This window comes from Arvicanthis niloticus, chromosome 21 (assembly GCF_011762505.2).
Source record: "Arvicanthis niloticus isolate mArvNil1 chromosome 21, mArvNil1.pat.X, whole genome shotgun sequence".
NCBI classification, from domain to species: Eukaryota; Metazoa; Chordata; class Mammalia; order Rodentia; family Muridae; genus Arvicanthis; species Arvicanthis niloticus.
The window spans coordinates 7956885-7983586 of NC_047678.1; the positions used below are offsets into that span (position 1 = coordinate 7956885).

At 40.3% G+C, this 26702-nt stretch overlaps 1 protein-coding gene across 2 annotated transcripts in view; it reads right to left on the minus strand.

The window, feature by feature from the left end:
* Positions 1-20425: 20425 nt before the first annotated feature.
* Ube3d (ubiquitin protein ligase E3D) overlaps positions 20426-26702 on the minus strand; it is a 135822-nt gene continuing 129545 nt past the window's right edge. For both annotated transcript variants that reach the window (XM_076917261.1, XM_034484093.2), the window contains one exon: positions 20426-20998. In XM_076917261.1, the coding sequence (XP_076773376.1) occupies positions 20978-20998 (21 nt within the window). In that variant the 3' untranslated portion in view covers positions 20426-20977. The remainder of the gene's footprint in view (positions 20999-26702) is intronic.

A 26702-nucleotide genomic window follows, 5' to 3' on the forward strand; every position in this document is an offset into this window, starting at 1 on the left:
CCCTTCCTCAGTGACTGCCTTCCTCCTGAAAGAGTCTTCAGCCATCTCAAGGCAGAGCAAGCTCCACAGACTAGGGAGCTGGAAGACATAAAAGGAGGCCCTTGCTAATAGTATCTGTCAGAGTGCTAGGTACCTCAGAGGCAGTCAGTTTAGGACAGAATTTTGTTGACATAATTTTGGTTTCCTCTATGATTAACACTTTTTACTTAACTATCACTGAGTAATATTTCTGGGTGGAAAGCAACAAGTGTATTTGATATTGTTCAGTTGCCAATATCTTGCTTCCATTTCAGCTCACTAAGTAAAGTAGATCTAACAAGGGAAATCCAAGGTCATTTGTAAAGGTGGGACGGAGCAGGAAACAATGTTGCAGCAAGGCCCTCTGTCCCACTGGCTACAGAAAAGAACATTCCAGGTGTTAGTGACATCTGAATTAGGGAAGGTATTCAAAACCTACCTAAAACACAAGAAATTCTTGACTCTGAGACGTTTCCCAGAAGAAACCTTTTAGCAGCGGGAGAAAATGGGCCTTATTGGAAAAACTTCACTCCGACTCTAAAGGAGCTATGCATTAATGCTGAGTTAAAACACCAGCTGGGAGCTTTTTCTCCTTCAGGATTCTAGTGAGTCGGATCCTGTTGAAGCGTTTGTTAAAACATACTGCCTATCGCCTTCCACCTGATGAAGATTCTGCCCTTCACAGAACTGTAGTCCAGCTCCCCTGGAATTCCACAAAGCTGTCTGAATCTGAGGCCTCCATGTTTATGTTTTCATTGGCTGTTTTAGTTAGACTCCCGTCAGGTGCGTTCAGTTCAAAGCCTCCCCGCTCCATTTCTGATCCCCCTCCTTATCCATATGTGGTCAGGCTCCTCTGCTTGCACTGACCCCAAGGACATGTCCAGCCTGAGTTGCAGAGTCTTGTCCCATCTATTTAAGCCAAACCCTTCCTCTCAGCTTCTCTCTGACCTGCACCCAACTCCTAGGCTTTCAATTTCCACTTGCTCTTGTATTCAAGAGTTGAACCCAATCCCTCCTCCCCAATAACAAAGCCCATCCTGTGGTAACCTTCCTAGGAATAAATATTACTCTCTTTGACAAAGCTCATGAATAATGTTTCTTCTCTCAAATCTCATAAGGCTCCTGATTGGGCAGGGCCAGGCTGGACTGATAATTCTGCATTTTTAAAATTACATGTATTTTTTTGAGATTATAATTGCATCGTTTTATTTCTTTTCTTCCAGCAATCCTTCCCATGTGTCCTGCCTCTTGCTCTTTCTCAAATTTATAGACTCTTTGTCTTTAATTGTTGTTACATTGTTGTGTAACAATTTCCTCCTCCTAGATCGAATTACTCCATCCTACAGCGAAGCTCCTTAAAAGGAAAGGTAAACAATTCAATATTGGTTTAGGAAGTCCCTGAAGCTGAGCAGATTCATTGGGTCCTCCCATGCCAGGGTAAGCTCTAAAGCTGCTGAGAGTCACACTCAAACAAGACAAGCTGCAAAGAAGACTGTGATACCAGACAGCTGCCTGGAAGAGGCTAGCCACGCTGCCTAGAAGTATAACAGTAACTTTTATTCTCCTGATGTAACTGTCATGTTGGTTTACTGCCTCAGTCTGCTAAACTAGGCTTAGTCGTAGAAGCTTCTAGCCTCTGTACAATCTTATCTAGGCCTAGAATTTCAGCCTTACTGAAGGGGTACTGGAGGCTTACTGCTGAATAAGCTCACCCTTCTTGTTCTTTCTGAACTCTGCTGGTTAGTTCAACTCAGCTGTTCAGGCTCAGACTCCTCTCCATATAATCTGGCTTCTCTTGGCCTCTGACTAAATTGCTCTGGTTGGCCTCATACTAACTTTGGCAATATATTCTAATCTTCTGGCTCCTTCTCCATTCTCTGGCTCATTCTCTCTTCACCTGTGGCTAGCTTGTTCTCTCTCGGTAACATGTCTCTCTATAACTATCCCAGTAAAACTGCCTCCATTCCTATCTGCACTACTCCTCAAGTAGGTTCCCTTTCCTCTCCCCATGAGAGTTGGGCATATCTTATTCTGCTTAATCTTTCTCTGATTCGTCACTTTGTCTGCCACTCAATTAGGCATCCCTTTCAAATATGGGTGATTCCTTCTACAAATTAACTTTACCTTGATTGGGATTAAAGGTGTGTCTGTATTCCAGCCAGAGTAGCCATGTTGCTTGATTAAAAACCCTCTACAAAGAGGTTTAAACCAACTGAACCACCTGGAAAGGACACTTTCAAACCCTTTGACATGCCTGTGGCCTGTATGCAGTGTGCTCCAGGTTCTCTGATTTTGTGATCTGTCAGTCATGCTGGGGTGGGTTTTAATGATGCAGCTGTCTTTGAGTCATTTCTGCTCCTATAAGTAATTACAATAAAACTCGTTGGTTCACCAAGTTGAACTTTAGTGGTATTCATTATGTCAATCAGAGGGTTGTGGGTCCCCTATCAGTCTGAGTAGACTGTTGTGTCTCTCAGGAAAAGATTTGTCACACAACATACATAAATATGTTCGTGTGCATATCTATATAGATATAGATTATATATAGATACACACACACACACACACACACCCTGCTCAGTCCATTTGATGTACTTACATTTCTGTTTTCAGAATTGAGCATTTGGTATTGGATAATAGACTGTCATACTCTTCCCTGGGAAAGATTGTTTCTCCAACTCTCAGCATTCATTCATTGCCTTTTGTTCTTTGTCTGGGGGTGAGGTCCAAGAGCTTCCCCCTTCCATATTCCCATGTCTATTGGTGTCTGCATTTGTAACTAGCTTCCAGTGCTGCTCCAGCTGCTGGTCTGGAGCCACATTCTGAGCCCTGATGCTCTTACCTGTCTTCTGTAAATTCTCTTTCTTGTGCATAGTGTTGAGAAAGGGTAGGGTGCAGTGGGTTGCCTAGGGACTGGCCTAATGAAATGGTGGGCAAGGAGCTGCACACTGTAGCCCAGCTTCCATGTCAGCCCAGCTATAGCTGCAAACAGAGCCACAGTTTAATTGAGGCTGTGATTGGCATACTCATAAGGGTTTTCATTTTCTCTGCTGCAGCTCATTTTCCTTTGAAGAGGCATTTACCACAGACAGTTTTTAAAGGAAATTGTTTTGTAATTAGAGAGTACTTTATAAGTGTAATCAATTTTGGCTTATGGGGATGCTTTTCTAGAAATCAAAATATATACTGGCATCAACATACAAATATCCCAGAAACAAACATGATGCAATTTACAAGGGATTCATTAATATTCTAATAGACTATTTCCAGTGCCTCCTTCAGGAAAGAGCTAATGCTGTCTCTGTGGAGATGTAATGCCCCTGTTGCTGGACTGGCCCACGTGGAACAGAGCAGTCAGGCAACATGTCTTCTTCATTCTGTTCCTTACACCATAAATAACCAAACAGTATTCATTAAGTTTGCAAATGGCATCAAGCTGGGAGAGAAATTACCACACAGGAGAGAAAAAAAAATTAAATACAGCATGACCTTGATAATTTGGAGCAAAGGGGAGAAAATATACCAAGCATTCTCAAAGCAAAACATTGCAGTTAAGGAGAATATCTGTAATGCAAAATAAAAGAAGTTCATTATACATGCAAATCTGTCACCTCTTTGTCCATTTATTTATTCCTCAATTAATTACTGAGCACTAATTATGTGCCAGGCCTTGGGGACAGAGTGGTAAGCTAGGTAGACATTGTCCCTTACTCCCATACCTTACAGACAAGACACGGGAAAGAGGCCTTAAGGGCGCAAATAAACAAGTATAAACAGTATCCAAGTGAGATGTGTGCCGTGAAAGAAAATAGCAGGCAGTGTGCAAAGTCATAACGTCGCACATGAGAGGGAGCCAGAATCCGGGTGAGGGAGTCCCCCAGGAGGGGAAGAGCCAGGACATATTGGGAAGTGGTCAGCTCTGGAAAGGAGGAAGTGTTCTTTCCTGATAGGATGTCTGTTCATTTGCTCACTGAGTAGAAAGGGGAGTCAACCAGAAGGGAGGAAAGATGCAGGACAGAATGGAGATGGAAGACGGTGATGGTCTGACGGGGTAACTGGAAATCAGGGTTCCCGGACTGTTCCTCCTCCAACAGACATATCCACTCAGGATCAAAAGAATGGCTTAATCAATGACAATTCGATATACACCACTATTCAGAAGAACATGGAGTTGAGTCATTGCTCATAATTAATTCCCGTTTGAGTACATTTTTTTTTCTTAAAGTGAGTCCCCATGGAGTAACCACTTGTATCAACCAGATGTATAAAACATTTCACATGTATTGTGAAATTTTTCCTCATGATACTCCTGTAAAGTCAAATGATTACAGAGGGGAAAAAAGTCTCCAAGACCACCCTGAGTTCTGACAAAGTTACAGGACGGGGGTTTCCCAAAGCTACCTGCATGTTTGCAACTTGTTAGAAGGACAGAGAACTCGTTGAAAGCTATAATACTCACAGTGTGGCTAATTAAGGCAAAAGGTTGCAAATTAAAACGTGGAAGAGAAGAAATCAATGCTATTGTGATTCTCATTCTACAGATACTAATAATTTTTCCAGGGCCAAGTACTTAATACACATTCAATTCAACTTGATTTTAAGGGATATAATTCAGTGAGGAAGTGACAAACCCACCAGGATTGACCATTTTCTCCAAGTTTAAGGCTTTCTCTGTTCACCTCACCTCTCTGGAATATATATATATATATATATATATATATATATATATATGTATATGTATATGTATATGTATATGTATATGTATATGTATATGTATATGTATATGTATATGTATATATCTCCAAATAATTGTTTTATCTTGTCAGCTCTTCCTTCCATGGTTTTAAAAGTTCTTAAATGTTTGCACCTGCACCAGCACCAGCACCATGAGGGCCAGTTCTCCAGTGTTGCCCTGGCTAGTTCACCCAATGCCACAACTGGCAAGGGGCGAGGTCAGCTCTCTTGCTCTCATGTCCTCAGGGACAGCTTGCCACCAGGGCCAGCTCTGTTATCCAGGCAAGGTACAGGACCCACCCCTACCCCGTCTGCTGCAGGCAGTGAGGGGTGGGGGTGGAGGTTACTGACTTCTCCGAAAGATGAGCAGTGATGTAGAAGTGTAAGCCAATTAAACCCTTTTCTTCTCAACTTGCTTTTTGGTATGGTGTTTCCACCCTCCCCTCCCCCCCACTGGACCAAATGCTCTATGTGCAATTCAGATTGTTTCAGTGGACTTATACTAATAGAATCTGTAGCCACCAGCGGCTACGGGAACCGGGTTCACCTGAGAGGAAGACTGGGAATGAAAGGGGAATGGAGGGCGAGAGAAACGTAGGGCCAAGACAATGTATTCTGATCAAGGCCCGAAGTTTTTGCTTTCACATATAAAGGGGGGAGCCCCGCCCCCCAGAGTCTCTTCTCGATTCAGCCCAGGGGCTAGGTGAGGAGATAGCAGTCCAGAAGGTGTCAAGGCTAGCTCAGCAGGCAGTCCATTCTTCTTAGCTGGTAGCAGACTGCAGGGTGCCAAGGTTGGCAAAGCAATGCCTCTCCTAGGTCCTACTGTTGTTTGGTCTATTGTGGTAAAAGACTCACAGGCCTGCTCAGGCCTGGGGGAAGGGCACAGTTCCCCCTTAATTTTTTAAGATGGCAGTGCCAATATCTGGATGGGGCACAATATTTTATCCCGTCTAGGGTCTAGAGTGGCCGGGTGACTGTGCCTGGCTTAGGTTGGCATTTATATTACTCCTATATTATCTGTCATTGAGGAAAACATATATAGCATATTGATGTATGTCTCTGTCTTAGGTTTATAGGAGCTCAAAACACTCTTACCCATCATTGACTAAGCAGCCATCACTGGCACACTCTTTAGACCAAGACCACATTCAGACCAAAGGACCTGTGGGCATGCACTGGATGCAATTCTTCACAGCAATGTGTAACTGCCAGGATGAATAGCTGAGCTTGCTAAGAGTGATCCTGTGTGAGGGCAATCAATCTGCTTAAAATATAAGGTTTAAAGGTTAAAAGCAACATGATTATCCAAGCAATGTAGAAAATAAGATTGAGAGCAAAAATGTTCCAGTATCTAATCCAACTGCTAATTAGCAGGGATCAGACACAAGTATGGCCACCAGGTATATAGTGCGTAGCTTTAAGTAATGATAAAAACACTCTCCAGTAAGAGTGGAGATTATATGTCAAGTTAAGTTAGCTGGTTGATAAAGATTTTGAGCCATCTTTATCATTAGAATCATAATTATTAGGCTCAAGATCTGTGTCCACTTGACAGACCAGTCTTTCAGGCAGCCATCAGGCTCCATTTTCTTTTTCTGAAAAATGTAGACTGACCCATGACCCCAAATTAAAACAGGATCGGGACCACACCAAGTATTAGTTAAGGGGTCTCTACACAACACCCTGGCAAATGAGCTGGAAGTAACTGGATGCCAGTGGTGATCCGCTGCAGACTGACCTTTAGCGTCAGTTTGCAGAAAATTTAAAACAAATAAGACAAAAGCAAGGTGTGCTTTTGGTGACCTTGTAGGATATAATTTCCCCTTTCTAGTTTAAAAAAGCCAAATTTTTAGAATTACTTGTAAAACCAGGGAAGGAGCACCATTAGCTGCTTTCCCCATATTTAGAGAGTTATGAAGATATTATTTTAAAGTTTCATAATTTCTCTTTTACAATTTCTTGTCCTTGAGGATAATAAGGAAATATCAGTAATATTAAATTGTCAACAAAATATCTCAAATGTTTGACTGTAGTCAAATAACTGTAATAGCCAGTTCCATTAACTATCTTAGTCTGATATGGAACACCAAGCACAGGAAAATAATAAATGTAATAACTTATTATATTTTTAGTTGCTTCTCTTGTTAAAGTAGTTGCAACTAGAAAGTCTAAAAGAAATCAAGTCACATGTATATATTTTAATTTTTTAAATCAAAAATGAGTAACATCTATTTGCCAAAATTGATTACATATAAGTCCTCAAGGCTTAACACCATTATGAAAAATTTGAAGATATTGAAAACAAGTTTTTGCAATTTAACTTGCACACTTTTTAGAAATGTCAAATTATTGTCTCAACCTATTATTATTTTGATGTTGTAAAGCATAAGATTGTATGGCCAATTATTTTTGAAAGGCCTATAATATGTCTAGTATACAAATCTGCACTGGCTTTGTACTGGGTGGGGTTCAGGCAATCCAATGAGCTTTTAAATGTCTTATAAAGTTAAGAAACAGTACATGTTTCATAAATTAAGCTGTATTTTTATAAATAAAATTTAAGAATTAGCTATATCTAAAGAAAGAAACAAATTTAAGCAATTATAAATCATGAGCCATATACTGGCCATGAGTATATAAATTGAAAGCTTGATTTCTCAGCATTTCAAACAGTGGCTACAACACATAATTTAATTATTTGTGTTAAAGCAGGGGAAACTCAAGAAAATAGACATGTGATTTAATTATATATATTGCCTTCTCAATAGATGAGGCATTTGTAAATATAGTAAATACAGTGAATATCTTTTCTATGGGCTGCATGCATAGTAAATTTTAGGAAATATAAAAGCATGTATAAAGAAAAACTGTAACAAATGATTATCAAATTTGTCAAAAAACCAATTTAATTGCTATTTGGAATAAGGAATAAACCTTTTGTCCAAAATGTTTTTAGGATTCTGTCATATAATCTTGTATTAACACAATAATTTTTTTAATAGGATGTATAAACTTTACTTGTAGATGAAGAAAGATAAATCCACATTAATGGTTTCTTTTGTCAAAGGGCTGCTGTGAGCAGATGAGTAGTAATAACACAAACAGCCAACAATTTTTTATAGTCTATATAATTTATCGGTTGATAACTAACAGCTTACTCTATTTTCAGCAAAGCTATCTCTCCTTTATAGTTAATTGTCAAGGGGAATTAGGACTGATATCCCCTTGATAATATCAAACAGAGGTTCAAATTCTTCTATGGTAAGTTTAAGATAAGGTTTTAGCCAATTAATATCTCTTAACAATTTTTGAAAATCATTAAATACAAATTAAATTAAAAGCAAACCATTTTCTTTTTGCATGTACACTTACAAGCCAGAAGAGGGCACTAGATCCCACCACAAATGGTTGTGAGCCACCATGTGGTTGCTGGGAATTCATTTCTTATATTTTTAGTTGTGAAAATAGCCTTTAACAGCTGAGCCATCTCTCTAGCCCAAACTATGTATTTTTATTGGAATTTTCTGTGTCACAATCTGTTTAGGATATAACTGAGGTCTCAAATATTGAAAAGATACTGTCTTTGAATCTTTTCTGGAGTAACAAGTACTCCAAAAATTTTTAAAGCTTGTTATATTGGAGCAAAGGCTTGCAGAAAAACTCCTTTAGAGAAATCTGCTAATAAAGTATCATATATATAATGAATAATATACACTAATTATATATATGCAATTAACCATTCTTTGAGGCAAACATTTCTAACAATATCACTTCATGGGCTCTCAAAAATTACGAATAAATTTACTGAATGCAAACCTCCCACTTTTATCAAAAATGTAAAGGAAGGGTATAAAAACAATCTTTTATATCTATAATAATTCTATATGTATTTACTGGAATGGTGGCTGGAGTAGGCAAATTAGGCTGTAATGCCCCATTAGTTTCATAAATCTTAAATTTGAACTTTGTTTTGGATTAATTTAACCAACTGGTTAACCATTGGATTAAAATAACCAATCTTTTGATTATTAGCTGAGTGATATCAGATAAAAGCCAAGCTGAAGGCAACCTTGTCCTCTAAATATTGTTACATATATTAGAGGAACCAAAAGCATCTCATTTTTAACAACTTTGGAAGGAAGCAGATGCAAAGGAACAAAACCAAATTGAACATTTTTTTAGCAGATACAGTTATAATGTCATGGACTTTCACATATAAAGGGGGGAGCCCCGCCCCCCAGAGTCTCTTCTCGATTCAGCCCAGGGGCTAGGTGAGGAGATAGCAGTCCAGAAGGTGTCAAGGCTAACTCAGCAGGCAGTCCATTCTTCTTAGCTTGGTAGCAGACTGCAGGGTGCCAAGATTGGCAAGGCAATGCCTCTCCTAGGTCCTACTGTTGTTTGGTCTACTGTGGTAAAAGACTCAAAGGCCTGCTCAGGCCTGGGGGAAGGGCACAAGAATCTACTGATCACTAATGGTATTCTTCTTCATATAGGTCTAGTAGGTAATTTAGAATAGAGTCTCAAACCATGGGGCTATGGTATAGATATGCAAATGTAATCACAGAATGCAAAGGGTAGGGTGAGATATGAACCCAGTGCTGTGGGAGAAAGCAATTGTACATGGAAAATAGAAAAGGCTATAGGAAGATGAGCTTAGACAGGGTGTTCAGGCAATGGTGCTTCATCACAGGGTAAGGAGAGGCTAGCAAAGGTCTTAGGAGAGTCTTAGAGGAAGTGTGATATGGATGAAGTGTGGTGGAAAGGTAAGTGTGGATTTGCCATAGCTTAGGGTATTGTATACAGTTTTACAGATGAGGTGGCTACAAATAATAGGACGTTTGATAACTTCCTATTCCACGGATGCTGAAAGTCTCAAGTCACAATGGCAGAGAGGTGAGTTCTTACAAGAACTCATTTCTGGATCACAGGCTTGCGACTTCTGGTTGTGTCTTCATAGAGGTGGGGACAGTGAGGGAGAATGCTAGGGGCATTTCTAATGAAGAAGCAAACCCCATTTCTCAGACTACCACCTTCTGCTTCATTGCCTCCCAACAACCTTCCTGACGTCACCCCATAGGACATAGGATTTTAATATGTTCATGATGGAATGGGCACAAACATCTAGTCCATTACAGGATCCCTGAAAGCAGGTTAAAGCACAGACAGAAACGTGCAGACAAGGAACCATGAAATGTGTATTAGACTGACACATGATCAGCATGGGAAAATGTTGCTCTCTGGTATTTACAGGATCCACTGGGGGATATAGTGAGAAAAATACGTCCATTTGCTGGTAGTTGCTTGCACATGATAGTTTTCACCCAAGAGTGAGAACTGACTGAGTTGCAGTTCCTGGGCTTGACCAAGAGGGTAGAATAAGACCCACAGAGGAGGCTGGGGAGCAGAAAGCACACTCAGAGGCTCCTGTCTGGGTATGTAAGGATGCTATAGTGATTCTGTTACCTGGATACCAGTTTCTAGGGGAGCGCCATCCAGGAAGATGAGGCAGTAATAAGCTTAGTATTTCAGCCAGTTGTATTTGAGGGGAAGATAACACACCCATATGAAGCTCTCCAGTCATTTGGGAAGCAGGGCTAGAACTCCACTGTGTTTGAGTGTGTCACCCTTCCTCTGACCTCTCTTCCTCTAAAGAGGCCCTCTTAGGTCACATCTGAAAGGTTATAGCTAACAGCATGGCTAAGACCTCATACAGAACTCAGGCACAGATTAGCTCTGCGCCTCTCTGGCTCTGTCGCCTTGGGAAGCCTCGTTTTTCTTCATCTATAAAAGAGGGCGAGGAGGCTAGTGAGGTCCTTCAGAGGTAAAGGCACTTGCGGTCAAGTCTCAGGACCTGAGAACCCTAAGGTCCACATGGTAGAACGAAGATACAGATTCCCAGCAAGTTGTCCTCTGACCTCCACATTCACTGTGGCATGCACTTCCCCTCGAATAAACAAATAAATGTAAAAAAAAATAAAGCAAAATAAAAGGTAATAGGAAGAGTGTATTTGCTTGAAAGCTGCTTCTCAGAGTAACTACATTAATTCCTGCTAGTGAGTAAGATCACTAACCACCCACAAACTTACCTGGAAAATTTCTGTCTCCTGTTATTTGCAGAGGTATCTCCTCCCTTCAGCCTAACCCATCCATCCACGGAATGAACAATCCCTGCCATTAATCCTTACTTCTGACACTAGTCCTGAAATCCTACTTACTCTTGACACAAAGCACCAAGGTTTGAACATGGAACAAGGATTGGAAGTATTTGCACCCTTGCTGTTCTAACACAACTGTGGCTAGCTCAGATCACGCAGGGCTTTCCTGGTAGGTTTTAATGAAGATCGTGTAGCAAACTGCCTCACCAAAATGCAGGGCTTTCTGAGTACATGAAAAGGAGAAAACGGTAGTTCAGTAGTTTGGGTAACTCAAACATGTGAGGTAATGCTTGCTGCCACTTTGTTTCTGTGAACAATTGAGTGTGTTTTCCTTGGTACCTCTCCTCTGAGTTCTTTCTGACATCATTTTTCCCAGGTAGAAAGTGCTACCAACCAACTCTTTCCTGTTACCCAGACACCCACACTTTGTTTTGGCAAGTGTAACTTGCCTGAAAGCAGCAGACAGGGCTCCTATGTGTGCATGGAAAAGACACTGTTCTCCGGAAAATCAAGATAAGAGTTCAAAAGGGCCAGTCCACTTACGATATGATTTTAACAAAATTTGAAACTGAAACAGTAGCTATGAAGAATTTTTCGAGTTTACTTTTTTCAGTATCTGTTTTAGAACAGTTCCTATGTAAAGTAATGAAACTGTAACTATTATCATTATTTTTTGGACACAAAGAAAGAACTACAAGTTGTTCTTCCTGTGAGTTTCTTTTGGCATATACGAAAGCCAGTACTTGCTCTGCCCTGATAAATCAGTTTGAATAAGAGCAAGACAACCAATCAGAGAAGGCAGCCTCTGCCACCTAGACCATGGACCCTGCATCTATCATCTCTGGAACTCATAAGCGATATGAACACTCACTTTCTATAAAGTTCCCTTGGCATGTCAGCAAAGAGTCAAGACCAGGAATGGATTTGTAAGCCTGGTTCTTAGACTCCTCTACGACCTTATAATTAACCAAGTTTGAAAGTTCATTTGCATTTTATACTCATGAACAAATGTCTGCAGCCTATTTCCTATAGGACCAAAGACTTAATCATTTTATCTTCTAGAAACACTTGTTTTTGAATGAACAATGAAATATTTTTATGCCAAGAATGTTGCTTTAGAGGAAACAATATAGACAATAACCCCTGAAGGACATAGAAAATTTTAAAGGACGTGTAAATACTTTGTGAAGATGGATCAAGTCTATCCATTAGAACCTATTGACCCAACCTTTCTAGTTTTCCAATAACACTGTCTCCAGTAGGGGAATTAACGAAGCCAGTATTTATCAAATTCACTCTAGTATAAGGTATTACACTGAGCATTAGGTTAAGTAGATGAATACAATCCTAGATGTGCCCCCAGGGAGCTCTTGCCAACAAAATGTTCAACTTTTGTTTAATTGCATTATACAAACTAATACACAAGGATCAGTATAAATTGATTCTAAAGCTTAGTTGAAAGCTTTACACGAGAGTTTTGTTTCACAGCAATGGCCTGACACACAGAGAAGACAGGGTTTTCAAGACAGAACTTATTTGCAAACTATATATATAAATCAGGAAATTGAATTAACTTTTACCATAAGCAGAGCCACAAACTTAGTAATTCTAAAGAAAATAAAAAGGTTAATGTCCTTATAGCACATCTGTAACGTCAGGAAAGCTATGTAGTTAGCTTTGAAGTCTCAGCTTGAATCCAAACTATGTAGTAAGTGAGTTTTCTGGCTCCAGAGTATTTACATGCAGGACTTGGGAGAAACTCACTTTAAAAGAGAATTCTCATTGAACACAGAGAAATGAATCTGGTGCCTAGCTAGAGCCTCCTCTTCTACTGACTAGTGGCCATAGTACTGGAAGGCACTCTATGCACTATGAAAGGAAAAAGGTAAGCACCAGCCCAGCTACAAACACTTTGATCTACAGTGAGGATTTGCTTGCAGGACATACTGGTTCAATATCGACACAAAAGTTGTGGGAGTGGATTTTAAATCTACTATCTGATTGGATTTAAGGCCCACTCCATGAGGTGGATCCATGCCTGACATGTTTGGGTGGCCCAAAACATGGAACTAGATAGGCCAAGGACTTAGGAGAAAACCAAACACTAATTTTCTGTCAGAACATAGTCCAAGAATGAAGTTATGCAAGGAGAATTCTGAGTGCTTATGAAAAAAACTCCAAGAAAACAAGACAAGTCTTGAAACCTCAGTTTCTTTTCTTTGCTTTGTTTTGTTTTTCAAGCAGCTATCCTAAAAACATAGAATCATTCTTGGAATGTGCTTTATGCCCCTCCCAGGTGTAATGGATAAGAGAGTTTACTTCAGATTATTCATTACAACTGGCTGTTATTTGTTTACATGCCTCTACGGAAAACCATGTTTTTGCCATGTGCAGTTCATTCTTGGGATTGCACACTTGACTCATGTGACTCTTCTTAACCCACAGAGTATAAATTGTCTGATGCTCTGAATAAATTTGGCTATTGCTTGGGGCTTTAGTCCACTTTATTTTTAGGTAAGGATCTTGCAGGAACTGGGGGATTAGAAACCATAATCAGAATATATTGAATGAAAAATCTATTTTTAAATTTAAATGTGAAGAGAGAGAGAGAGAGACAGAGAGAGAGAGAGAGAGAGAGAGAGAGAGAGAGAGAGAATTCTGCTCATGTAGTTGTTTCAGAAATGACATTTTAGTGTTTGAGTATATGACACTAAAAATGCATCCTTCAGTCTATTGCTTGGACTAGATAAGACCTTCAAACACAAGTGGAAAGACAGAGAAGAAAAACGTTTAGTAAAATGTGTGTACCCTGGGATGTGGGTACACACTAGTCACAGTACACCCCAGGACTGGCCCCCTCTGCACCCCTTACAGCATGCCTTTGTCTTTTCAAAGCTGGGAGGAGGTGCTACTTTTCACAGAGGACACTCAATGGTGGACAACTCAACTGTGGAGATCATTGATTTCAGATGATGTGGAGAATAAGGAGGACGTGGACAGCCCTGTCATGTAGAGGCTTAGCTGTCAAAGGGTCCACATGGGCACCTCCACCAAACACCCTGGCACCTTGCAAAACCCAGATTTTTTCAGGAATCTGTAAGATTTTTCAATAGCAGCAATAAGAACCAGAAGGATACAGCATTTATTCCTGCTCATGTGACCTCACTGTTCTACACCCAAGAGTGGTGGGGACCAAAAACCACAGACTTCTCAAATACTAACAAATCATTTCAAGACATTTCAATGTCTTGTCATTGGAGGAAGAGATAAAGTAAAGCATGTGTTGTAGTTTGGTTTCTGATGTTGTGATAGACACCATAACCACAAGCAACTTGAGGAGAAAAGGGTTTATTTGGCTTGCCGGTTACAGTCAATTATCAAAGGAAACCAAGACAGGGGCTTAAGCAGGAATCTGGAGGCAGGAACTGAATGAAACAAAGACAACAGAGAAATGTTGCTTACTGCCTTGCTCCCTATGGCATGCTTTTTCTTTTTTTCTTTTCTTTCTTTCTTTTCGGTTTTTTTTTTTTTTTTGTTTTGTTTTGTTTTGTTTTTGTTTTTGAAATCAAATACAACACAGCACCACCTGCCAAGAAATGACACTATTCACAGTGGGCCCAAATTAATCATTAATCAAGAAAATACCCTATAGACATGCCACAGAGCAATCTGATGGAGACAACTCCTTGACTGAGATGTCCCTTTTCCAGACTCTGTCAAGCTACAAAAACTAACCAGAACCAAGAGGCAAGGCAACTAGACAAACAGACTAAGTCATGGAGAGCTAAGTCAGAGCAAATGCCTTAACAGTCTGTTTTAAAAAGTAACAGGCAGAGGACTAGCAGAGAGGGAAGCCTAATGTCTTATTCTAGCCACAGGTGCAGTGATCTCAGCATGATGGAACCTTGGTTGCTTAAGCAACAACTGTGCCGTTCCCACGACAGTAAAAAGCCCTGTATTCCTTGAGTCTAGGAGTCTGCACCAGAACCTTTAAATGGGTAGCCTACTGCTGTGATTGTTTTAGATTATCCACTGATGGAATTCATGACTAGAGTATTCCTAGCAGTTGTATGGAAATTGGCAACAAATACGAATAATGGGAAGGAACAAATTATGACAATAAAACTGTTCTCAATTTCTGCCTCTAAAACAAGTGATAAAAGTTTAATACATAATAATGTTAAAATATGGAAAGATTTATATGGTAAACTTAATGAGGCTGTGTATTGTGGAAAGGAAAGTTGAATACAGAAGACAAGGTCTCCTGGTTGCTTTTTTGTTTTTGTTTTCAACTTGACACACGCTAGAGTTATCTGGGATGAGAAACCTCAGTTGTGAAAATGTTTCTATTATATACAACTTGTTGAAAAGTCCCTCCCATCCTGGCATTCCCCTACACTGGGGCATGGAGCCTTCACAGGACCAAGGGCCTCTCCTCCCATTGATGGGAGAGAGGATGGGATAGGGAGTTTCCGGAGGGGAAACCAGGAAAGGGGATAAAAATGTAAATAAATAAAATATCCAGTAACAGAGAGAGAGAGAGAGAGAGAGAGAGAGAGAGAGAGAGAGAGAGAGAGAGAGAGAGAGCAGGCTGAGCAAGCCATAGAAAGCAAGCCAAGCCAGTAAACAGTATTCCTTCATGGCCCCTGCTCCCATTCCAGCCTTGGCTTAACAAAGGTCTGTGTATGGTAAGGATGGATAAGCCAAATAACTTTCTCCCCAAGTTGCTTTTGGTCATGGTTTTATCACAGCAACGAAAAGCAAACTAAGAGACAGGATCATCCCATGAGCAGCACCCATTCTGACCAGAAGGGTGAGGGAATGCTTTCGGTGGGTCTACTGGAAGCAGAACTAACCAGTGGGACTTCTTGCACCTTATATACATGAGGGGTCGGGAGGCATGAGGATACATTTGGGCCCTGAAAGTGGGATTTTAAATTTATAACAAGACCGAGAACTAGCTGGTTTACTTTATTCCCACATGAAAATGGAGCTCCTTAAAAAAATTAATAGAGCAGATCCAATGCATTTTAAAATGTTTCAAGCAGGTTGGTGTCTGTCATTCTTAAAACTAGAGCACACACTTATAATAGCTAATCTCCACGGGGCTCTCCTACTTCCCCCCCCGAGATCAGAGCTAATGGGCCGATCTGGAAGATGATGTCTTGAGCTTCTCAGGGTGGAAATGGAGAAATTGTTGCATACTGAGTGGTCCTGACTATATGCTTTGAAGTGCATAGAATTTGTAGATTCGTGGAAACCCCCCTGCCTCAGATTTGTAAAATAACTGGTTATTCTAACTATAGATTAGAATATGGCAGTCAATCTACAGTCCTGAATTACAGCATAATGCAGATGCCAATATCTTGATTTACATTAAGAATATGCACGTGCGTGTGTGTGCATGCACACACACACACACACACGCGCATATATATATATATATATATATATATATATATATATATATGGAGAGAGAGAGAGAGAGAGAGAGAGAGAGAGAGAGAGAGAGAGGTGACAATGAAGTGCATTTACCTGTCATGCAAAACTATTCGGTGTTATCAGCCTTTTTTTTCCTGAAGTGGCACCGAGCAAGCTTAATTAGGGCCAGTTCTCTCTGGTTCTAGTCAAGCCCTTTATCTGGAATAGGTGGAATCAGGTTTTGCTAACATTAGTGCAGCCTTATTTGGCCAAGTTACTTTCTGGCAAAGTGAAATTAAGACTGCAGTTTGTATAAAATCTATCCATGTTATGACTCATCGCCAAAGTCACTCATAGAGTCTATGTGAGATGGGATCTCACTACGGTAGCTCACGCTGGTGATCTTGAACTTGTAGTGCTCCTGACTCAGATTTGCCCCTGGGAGAACTTACATATTTTGATTAAATATGGCACCTAAGATTTATAAACACCTGAAGCTCAATGTAGATTTTCCTGTCTACAATAGCACCTCCTACCTTACCTCCTGTCTACAATAGCACCTCCTACCTTACCTCCTGTCTACAATACCACCTCCTACCTTACTTCCTGTCAACAATACCACCTCCTACCTTACTTCCTGTCTACAATAGCACCTCCTACCTTACCTCCTGTCTACAATACCACCTCCTACCTTACTTCCTGTCTACAATACCACCTCCTACCTTACTTCCTGTCTACAATAGCACCTCCTACCTTACTTCCTGTCTACAATACCACCTCCTACCTTACTTCCTGTCTACAATACCACCTCCTACCTTGCATCCTGTCAACAATACCACCTCCTACCTTACTTCCTGTCTACAATAGCACCTCCTACCTTACTTCCTGTCTACAATAGCACCTCCTACCTTACTTCCTGTCTACAATACCACCTCCTACCTTACTTCCTGTCTACAATACCACCTCCTACCTTACTTCCTGTCTACAATAGCACCTCCTACCTTACTTCCTGTCTACAATAGCACCTCCTACCTTACTTCCTGTCTACAATACCACCTCCTACCTTATTTCCTGTCTACAATACCACCTCCTACCTTACTTCCTGTCTACAATAGCACCTCCTACCTTACTTCCTGTCTACAATAGCACCTCCTACCTTACATCCTGTCAACAATAGCACCTCCTACCTTACCTCCTGTCTACAATAGCACCTCCTAACTTACTTTCTTTGCTCAGCTTCATTATTTTCTCAAATGATAGCATGGAATTTTTTAGTATAGTATCATGCTTTGTGTCTGCTCCCTCTATGGGACCTAAATAATTGTCTCATCTCCAGAACCCATCACCATGTCTGACAAGAAGTTAGTAAACATGCATTGATTCGTCAAAATAAAAATTTTATCTATTGTAATTTTATACTCTGTGAGAGTAAGTTCCCAGAACCACTTACTTAAAGCAGTTTTTAGGGATTAGAAAATGGACTGGAAATGTTCTTTACAATGCATGACTCTGGTCCTCTTACTGGTGTGCCCAAACTCTGTAGTTCTGTTACTTAAGAGTGCCACTGAGTAGATTCTGGGATTGTAAATATATAGTCACAAGAAACAGGAAGTGATTATAGAATAAGTTCTTAGGGTCAGTGTTCATTATATAGCCTGTGTACATTTTTCCAAGTCCTTCTAGCATGGTTTAACTGAATTTAAATCTTTTTAATGGTAGCTTCCTGTGTGTGACTATCTTTGCCCATTGTCATACACACAGAGAACAAGGCTCTTCTATTTAGACAGATAACTCCACTTAGAAATGTTCTATTTCTTTTTCCTCCCTCCTGTCTGGTTCTAAAGAACCCTTAGAGACTGGAACTGTCCCACTGTGTAGACATTTAAGAGTTGACATTGAATATCAGCTGTGCAGTGTTAGCTCTCCTTTCCCAACCATGCAAGGATCAGTAACAACAAATGAGTTTGAGATCTTAAGTTGTCTGGCAGATGAAATTAAAAGCCCAGTAAGAGATTAACTGACCTTTCACATTCATTGTCCCCTGTCCTCCCTACCCTACAAGACCACAGATCACCAGAGATGAAGTTGACTTGATTCTTTGTTAGACAACTGGTAAAAGTGAGGATTCTTGGCACATTTGACTCCAAATAGCATAGCAAGTCAAGGTTAGTAAATCAGAATAATATTCTAGCTGTTTTTTGTTTGTAAGTAGTTTGTGTGTGTGTGTGCACATTTCTGCTAAGTGCCTGCTCACATTTGTGTAGGTTTGTGTGTATGTTTGTAGGCCAGAGGCCAACTTCAGTTATTGTTCCCCAGGAGTTATCTTGCTTTTAGGAACTTGGGCTCACAGACTAGACTAGACTACACAGAGCCCCAGAGCCCCATATCTCTGCCTCTCTAGCACTGGGACTATAGGCATATACCAGCAGTGATGGTTTGTATAAGCTTGGCTCAGGGAGTGGTATTATTTGGAAGTGTGGCCTTGCTGGACCAGGTATGGCCTTGTTAGAGTAAGTGTGTCACAGTGGGTGTGAGCTTTAATATCCTAGTCTTAGGTGCCTGGAAGCCAGTATTCTGCTAGCAGCCTTCAGATGAAGAGGTAGAACTCTCAACTCTTCTTGCACCATGCCTGCCTGGATGCTGCCATGCTCCCACCTTGATGATTAATGGACTGAACCTCTGAACCTGAAAGTCAGCCCCAATTAAATGTTGTCCTTTATAAGAGTTGACTTGGTCATGGCGTCTGTTCACAACAGTAAAACCCTAACTGAGACACTAGCACACCCTTGTTTTCCCATGCATGCCAGGGATCAAATGCAGGTTCTCATGCTTACGCTGTATCATTTTACCAAACAAGTCATCTCTCAATCTCTCAGTTATATTCTTATAAGATGAGCACCTTTACCATAAACATACACCAGTGTGCTCATAAGTTCTCTTTTCTCTAGTGGAGCAAAACAGAAGCAAACACAGGTTAAATGTCAGTACAACTGATTTATCCCAGTTGCCACACTAAATTAATACAAGCTGAACTCTGACAGTCACACACAAAGATACCCTTAGTCTAGGCCACATGCCAGAGAGTCAGAATCTTGCAGACTTCTACGATTACTGATATATAACTGCAGCTAGTCACTAAGTCTTGTTTCTCTGGTCACTTCTCTTGTAACAATAATTCTTAAAAACAAAAACAAAAACAAAAAAACAGTCAATTCTGTAAGTCATGTGCCCACAGTTTGGAGAGCAGAGCTGGGAACAGAAGAGGAGAACATACTGCCTGTTACTGTAGGCAGTGGTCAGAAAGGCTGCAAATCATATAGGTACAGGGCATTCTCCCACAGCTAGGAATCATCCATGGACAAAGTACTGAGGTCACAGAATCTTGTTCTGTACTGCCAGAAATTAAAAGCATGAAAAGTCAGCATGGTGTTGGGAGCCTAGCAGCTTAAGTGAAGCCAAACTAATTCTCTGTGGCTGGAGTCTTGGACATAACACCAAGAACATCAGTGTTTCAAACTGTGTTTAATAAAGTGACACTACAGGACATAGCAGATGTCAGTCCACTGGCTCCAAAGGCAGGACAGCGAATTTTGCTCTAATTCCTAATCCACTGCTCTGTTGGGTAAACTCCAAGGAAGAAGATGCCAAGTGATACTTACAACTAAAAGTGTTAGGAAATGAGGGGACAGAAAATTTAGTTGTTTGGCATTAAGAGGTATTATTAGGTGACCCACAACCTAGGATCAACACCACCATGTGAAATCCACAGCAGAGATGGCTGCAGATGCTGGGAATGTCCTTCTGAATGTGTAGCAGGGAGAGAAGAGCATGGACGGATGGCCAGCAAGGGAGCCCCAACTGGCCAGAGCCCCAACTCCAGTTCCAGCCCTTGAACCTCAAATCTCAAGTCTTCTTCCTAAAATTAGGAGCTGGCCTGGACATGGCAGGATTGGGCTCAGCTCTAGCCATTTTCAATGTTTTCTTGCTTGGGCACATAAAAATTGAGATAACTCTATACTCAGATGCCAGCATTGTACATTTATTAATTTGCAATTGCATGTGGTAAAGGAAATAAAGAACAAAAGGAACACATGCAGTTTTATACCCTCAGGAAAACTTTAATTGGATAATCACTCATTCAACAAACACCAACAAGCATCTCCTTTGAATAAGATATGAAAACTTGTACATGTTGGTTTTTAAAGATGTGTTTTAAACAAACTTGGAGCTCTTTAAAAGTTTATTTCCTAGGATTTAAAGCAAGTAACATTCAGCTCCCCAGTGAAGTTCTCCGTTGTATTCACACAGGACAGATGGGTTTCCATTAGCTAATATGCTTCCAGGTGGTGCTGACACAGCACAGACTTGAATATTCCTCTCTGTGGGAAGTAGAGATGCAATTTCTATACTTAACCTTCGACAACCTGCTACTACAACTTTCTTCATAGGGTTTGCAGGGATCTAAAGTCGACTCTTAAAGAATAAATGCAAACAAGAAAAACTGGATATTTCAGCACAAGGCCCCCATTCTGCAGCTTGGTTCTTGTTCATCTCAGCAGGCTGTGCTCACAGAGCTAACTGCTGTCCTTGGCTGTGGTCTGTGCTGGAGAGCTATCGGCTGGTAGACCAGAAAGCCGCAGCTTCAACAGTTATATCTTCAAAAAGGCCACCTGGGGAAAAAAAATCCACAATGCTTTAATGATAGAACATGATGGAATAGCTGGCCGCATGTCAGATCTGAGTGGGATAGGGCCAAATCTGGTCAACAGGATACAGACCAACTTCAGAAGTGACTCAGGCGAAGCAGACATTGCATTTTACAGCAAGAACTAATCAATCTTTTTTAAATGAACCATCAAGTAATTAGAATGATTCATATCCACTTTTTAAAAAGTTTTAATTGACAGTAAAGTTATATATCCATGAAGTAATCCAGTTCATGTTCCCATTGGTTCAAACTACTCTTTTTAGACATTCTGTTAGCAGAATTCTGTCTAAAAGACTAGGCAATTTTATGTCCTTAACACTGTTGGTAAGTACCCCTTCTTCTCCTCAGGTCATGCTGATACTTTTAATCATATGCAATTATACTTGTTGTGTTTGCCAGCAGCAATTCATCTTAACGCAGAGTTTAAAAGAAAACTTAATTCATACAGGCATATGTGCAAAATAGTTCTGAACTATCAACAAGGCTCAGATCAAACAAATGCCTGTAGCTTCCCAAAAGTTCTGATAATAGAGTAATAAAAAATGTCTATGAAGCTTTCTGTCTGGAGGTGACAGTAAAGCTGGGAACTGTGTTAACATCAGAAAAGAGGGAAATGCAGAGAGATAATGCTAACCAGAGTGGGTTTGGGAAGCTCGTGTGGCCAAACAGAAGTAAATTCATCCCATTCTTAGAGAAGTATCAACAGCATCAGGGAAGTTGGTGCCTAAGTCCCAGCTGCAGTGAAAGGGGCAGGTAGTTAACGATCCCTGTTACAAGGAAAGGAAAAAGGCAGAAGTCACAGTGCAGGAGGCATCGCCTTTGTAGAGAGTGCTTCAGAGGATGTTACTCTTTATATGGTGCTGCTAAGAACACACCTGCTGAGTCTCCACATCAATGTCCTGCTGAGCTCCTACATCAGGTTTTGCAATGAGAGCACCGAAGTTGAGGAAACAGGCAAAGAAGAAGGGTTATAATTCCTAAACATCATCTGACCATGGGACAATTACAGCTTATAAACTTCCAGGGCTTTCTGCAAATATCAAATATTTGAGATAATAGGCTGAGTGAGAGTGGGGGAAAATGTGTTTTAGGCCAGCCTGGACCAAGCGTGGCCCTATAGTGTGTGTAAGCTAGCCTGAGCCACACAGTAAGGCCCTGTCTCAAAATATATGAATAAATAAGAAAAATATAATGGTTATGAAGAGATACTATACTATATAAACCCACATGGTTTTTTTCCCCCTCTCTATCTCCCATTTCTCCACCATTACCAGATGGGTTACGGTGTTTAAAGGAAACTTGTGTGTGTCCCTTTAGGAATTAAGGAACAGTTTAGAATTAGATTGAACAGAAGACTATAGGTCTTGAGTCTTAACACAGGGTCCACTGAGGGTGGTGGTATTCTGCTTCTATGCAAAAAGTCTGCTGGGAGAGAAAACACATCACCTTATAGAGACACAATCAGTTACTGCTTTTAATTCTGCAGATTACTGTGGCACAGGTTAGTTAAAGGAGCATCTGACTGCAATCCTTGCCATAGTGAAAATGGTTAGGAAATTTGCTCTGAAGTCAGACATCTAACTAGACTTTGAGATAGTCTTGGTTGTCAACAACTGGGAGGGGCTGTTGACTGACATCTAACAGGGAGAGGCAGAGATGTTGCAGAGAGTCCTAAAATCATAGGGCAGCTTCCCCCCAGTGATCCCAAATGTCAACAACACAGTGCTGAAAAACGCTGTAATTACAGGATCTTTTTTGCTGGACCAGATCTCTCATTGACTAGTTTTGTGACCTTTAATAGGCTGGTTAACATCTTTCCATCTTTCCCCACCCGAAAAATCGGAATTGTAAAAGACCCACCTGAAACCTGTAATGCATTTTATAGTGTAGTAAGCTAGTTATTATTCTACTTGCCCTGGGCAGAGCCCTAGGATTAAGGCAGAGCAGCATTTGAAACAGTGGCTTACCAACGAGAAAACGCAGAAAAGTAATTGGCTTACTGAGCACACAAGCCCTGACAAGTGGCAATGGCGGACTCAGAGGGAAACTGATGCAACCCTACTTTTCTCACAGTAACCTTACAGATAAATGAGAAAAAGCTAGAGGCACAGGATCCTGAATCTTCACTATTGCCTTGACATCAAAACACAGCTTTGTTTTCCCATGCTTTTAACACGGAGAACAAGAGGCTACACTAACCAAATAATGCAAAGGCCCCACCCCCACTCCCCAAACACCACCAAGTAAGGAAAATATGAAATTTTGACCTACAGAGGTTTCTCTCTCTCTCTCTCTCTCTCTCTCTCTCTCTCTCTCTCTCTCTCTCTCTAGTTTTGTTAGCTTTCCCTACTAAGTATACATTATGTACTTTTTAAGTTTCAATAACAAAAATATATATACAACCTTGGGAGCAGGTATTACACAATGCATTGAAGTTTATTTATTTATTTATTTATCTATTTATTTATTTAAATCACTGTGAGTTAACTATTTCAAAAGCTGATTTGTGTTCTCTAGCTTTTATCTGTGACAGGAAAATCTGTTTCCAACTTGTTTAAAGAAAGTTGTTAGTTGGGGATTGTTTTGTTTTGTTCTGTTTTTTTTTTTCTTTCTTTCTTTCTTTCTTTCTTTCTTTCTTTCTTTCTTTCTTTCTTTCTTTTTGCTTGTACAATGATGAGAAAATCCTGTTCCAAAGTTTTTAGGCCACAGGACTACAGCTGAACCTCTAGGCTATGCTGGCTCTTACATTTCTGAAATATGCATTGGCAAAGCGTAAACAGTGACTTGAGACATTGGGAGAGAGCACTCTTTCCTGTGACCATAAAAAGTGACTCCGTGTTCTATGCACACAATATGCACACTTGGAGAGGAAGAAGATGAGCCAAGAGATCTAATGAGGATGTCCCTGCTTTGGGCCATCTGAAAGCAACCGTTTTAAATGACAACAAACATTACTAGACTGATGGAGTGGTGAACCAAGGGTTAAGTCTATAATGCTTCAGTTACATATGAGCACCACGTTCAACACTTAAAAACATCCTTTAGCCCCTCTCCTGATCGATATGGCTTCAGCAGACACCCAACTGGTCTGCTCATGTGTGGAAACCGTATCCCGAGACATCCTAGAGAGGCCACCAACCTCAGAGCAGGGGACAGTATACCCAGAGACATTCTAGAGGAGCCACTGCACTCAGAGCAGTGAATACCTAGCTGGTCTGCTCTCATGAAGACACCTTATCCTGAGACATCCTAGAGGAGACACTGCACTCAGAGCAGCTGGAGCTCAGGATCACAGGATCACAGAGACATCTGGACCCTGAGGAGTTCTGATACAAGCAAGATAACTGGAAAGACAGGCTCCAGTCAGAACCAGTGAGTGCAGGTATCACTAGAGTTAACCAAATGGCAAAAGGCAAGCACAAGAACGTAAACAACAGAAACCAAAGTTACTTGGCATCACGAGAACCCAGTTCTCCCACTAATAGCAAGCCCTGAATACCACATCACACTGGAAAAGCAGGATACAGAATTAAAATCACTTCTCATGATAATGTTAGGTATCACTAGAAGGTCATACATAACACTCTCAAAGAATTTGAGGAGAACACAGGTAAACAGGTAGAAACCCTTAGAGAGGAAACAAAAAAAATCCCTTAAAGAATTACAAGAAAACACAACCAAACAGGTGAAGGAATTAAACAATACCATCCAGAATCTAAAAATGGAAGTAGAAACAATAAAGAAATCTCAAAGGGAGACTACCCTGGAGATAGAAAACCAAAGAAAAAGACCAGGAGTCATAGACACAAGCATCACCAACAGAATACAAGAGATAGAAGAGAGAATCTCATGTGCAGAAGATACCATGGAAAACATTGACACAGCTGTCAAAGAAAATGCAAAATGCAAAAAGGTTCTAACCCAAAACATCTAGGAAATCCAGGACGCAATGAGAAGGCCAAACCCAAGGATAATAGGTATAGATGAGGGTGGAGACTCCCAAGTTAAAGGGCCAGTATATATCTTCAACAAAATTATAGAGGAAAACTTCCCTAACCTAAAGAGAGAGATGTCCTTAAATATACAAGAGGCCTACAGAACTCTGAATAGTTTAGACCAGAAAAGAAATACCCTCGCCACATAATAATCAAAACATCAAATGCACATAACAAAGAAAAAATACTAAAATCAGTAAGAGAAAAAGGTAAAGTAACATATAAAGGCAAACCTGTAAGAATTACACCAGACTTCTCACAAGAGACTATAAAAGCCAGAAGATCCTGGACTGACCCTAAGAGAACACAAATGCCAGCCCAAACTACTATACCCAGCAAAACTCTCAATTACTATTGATGGAGAAACCAAGATATTCCATGACAAAACCAAATTTACACAATATCTTCCCACAAATCCAAAACTTCACAGGATAATTGATGGGAGGGAAATTACAACATAGAAAAAACAAAAAAGTAGTCTTCCAACAACCCCAAAAGAAGATAGTTACACAAACATAATTCCACCTCCAATAACAAAAGTGACAAGAAGCAACAATCATTTTTCCTTAATATCTCTTAATATCAATGGACTCAATTCTCCAATAAAAAGACATAGATGAGCAGACTGGATAAATAAACAAGACCCAGAATTTTGCTGCATACAGGAAACACACCTCTGTGACAAAGACAGACACTACCTCAGAGTAAAAGGATGGAAAACAATTTTTCAAGCAAATGGTCCTAAGAAACAAGCTGGAGTAGCAATTCTAATAGCAAACAAAATCAACTTTCAACCAAAAGTAATCAAAAAAAATAAGGAAGGACACTTCATATTCATCAAAGGAAAAATGTACCAAGATGAACTCTCAATTCCGAACATCTATGCCCCAAATGCAAGGGCACCAACATACATAAAAGAAACTTTACTAAAGCTCAAAGCATACATTACACCTCACACAATAATAGTGGGGGATTTCAACACCCCACTCTCAGCAATGGACAGATCATGGAAACAGAAACTAAACAGAGACACAATGAAACTAACAGAAGTTATGAACCAAGTGGATTTAACGAATATATATAGAACATTTCACCCCAAAACAAAAGAATATACCTTCTTCTCAACACCTCATGGTAACTTCTCCAAAATAGACCATATAATTGGTCACAAAACAGGCCTCAACAGATACAAAAAGATTGAAATAATCCCTTGCACCCTATCAGACCACCATGGACTAAGACTGGTCTTTAATAATGACAAAAACAATGGAAAGCCCACATACACGTGGAAACTGAACAACGCTCTACTCAATGATGACTTGGTCAAGGAAGAAATAAAGAAAGATATTAAAGACTTTTTAGAATTTAATGAAAAGGAGGACACATCATACCAAAACTTGTGGGACTACCTGAAAGCAGTACTAAGAGGAAAACTCATAGCTCTAAGTGCCTACAAAAAGAAACTGGAGAGAGCATACAATAACAACTTGACAGCACACCTGAAATCGTTAGAACAAAAAGAAGCAAATATACCCCAAAGGAGTAGACGACAGGAAATAATCAAACTCAGAGCTGAAATCAACCAAGTAGAAACAGAAAGAACTATACAACATATCAACAAAACCAGGAGCTGGTTCTTTGAGAAAATCGACAAGATAGATAAACCCGTAG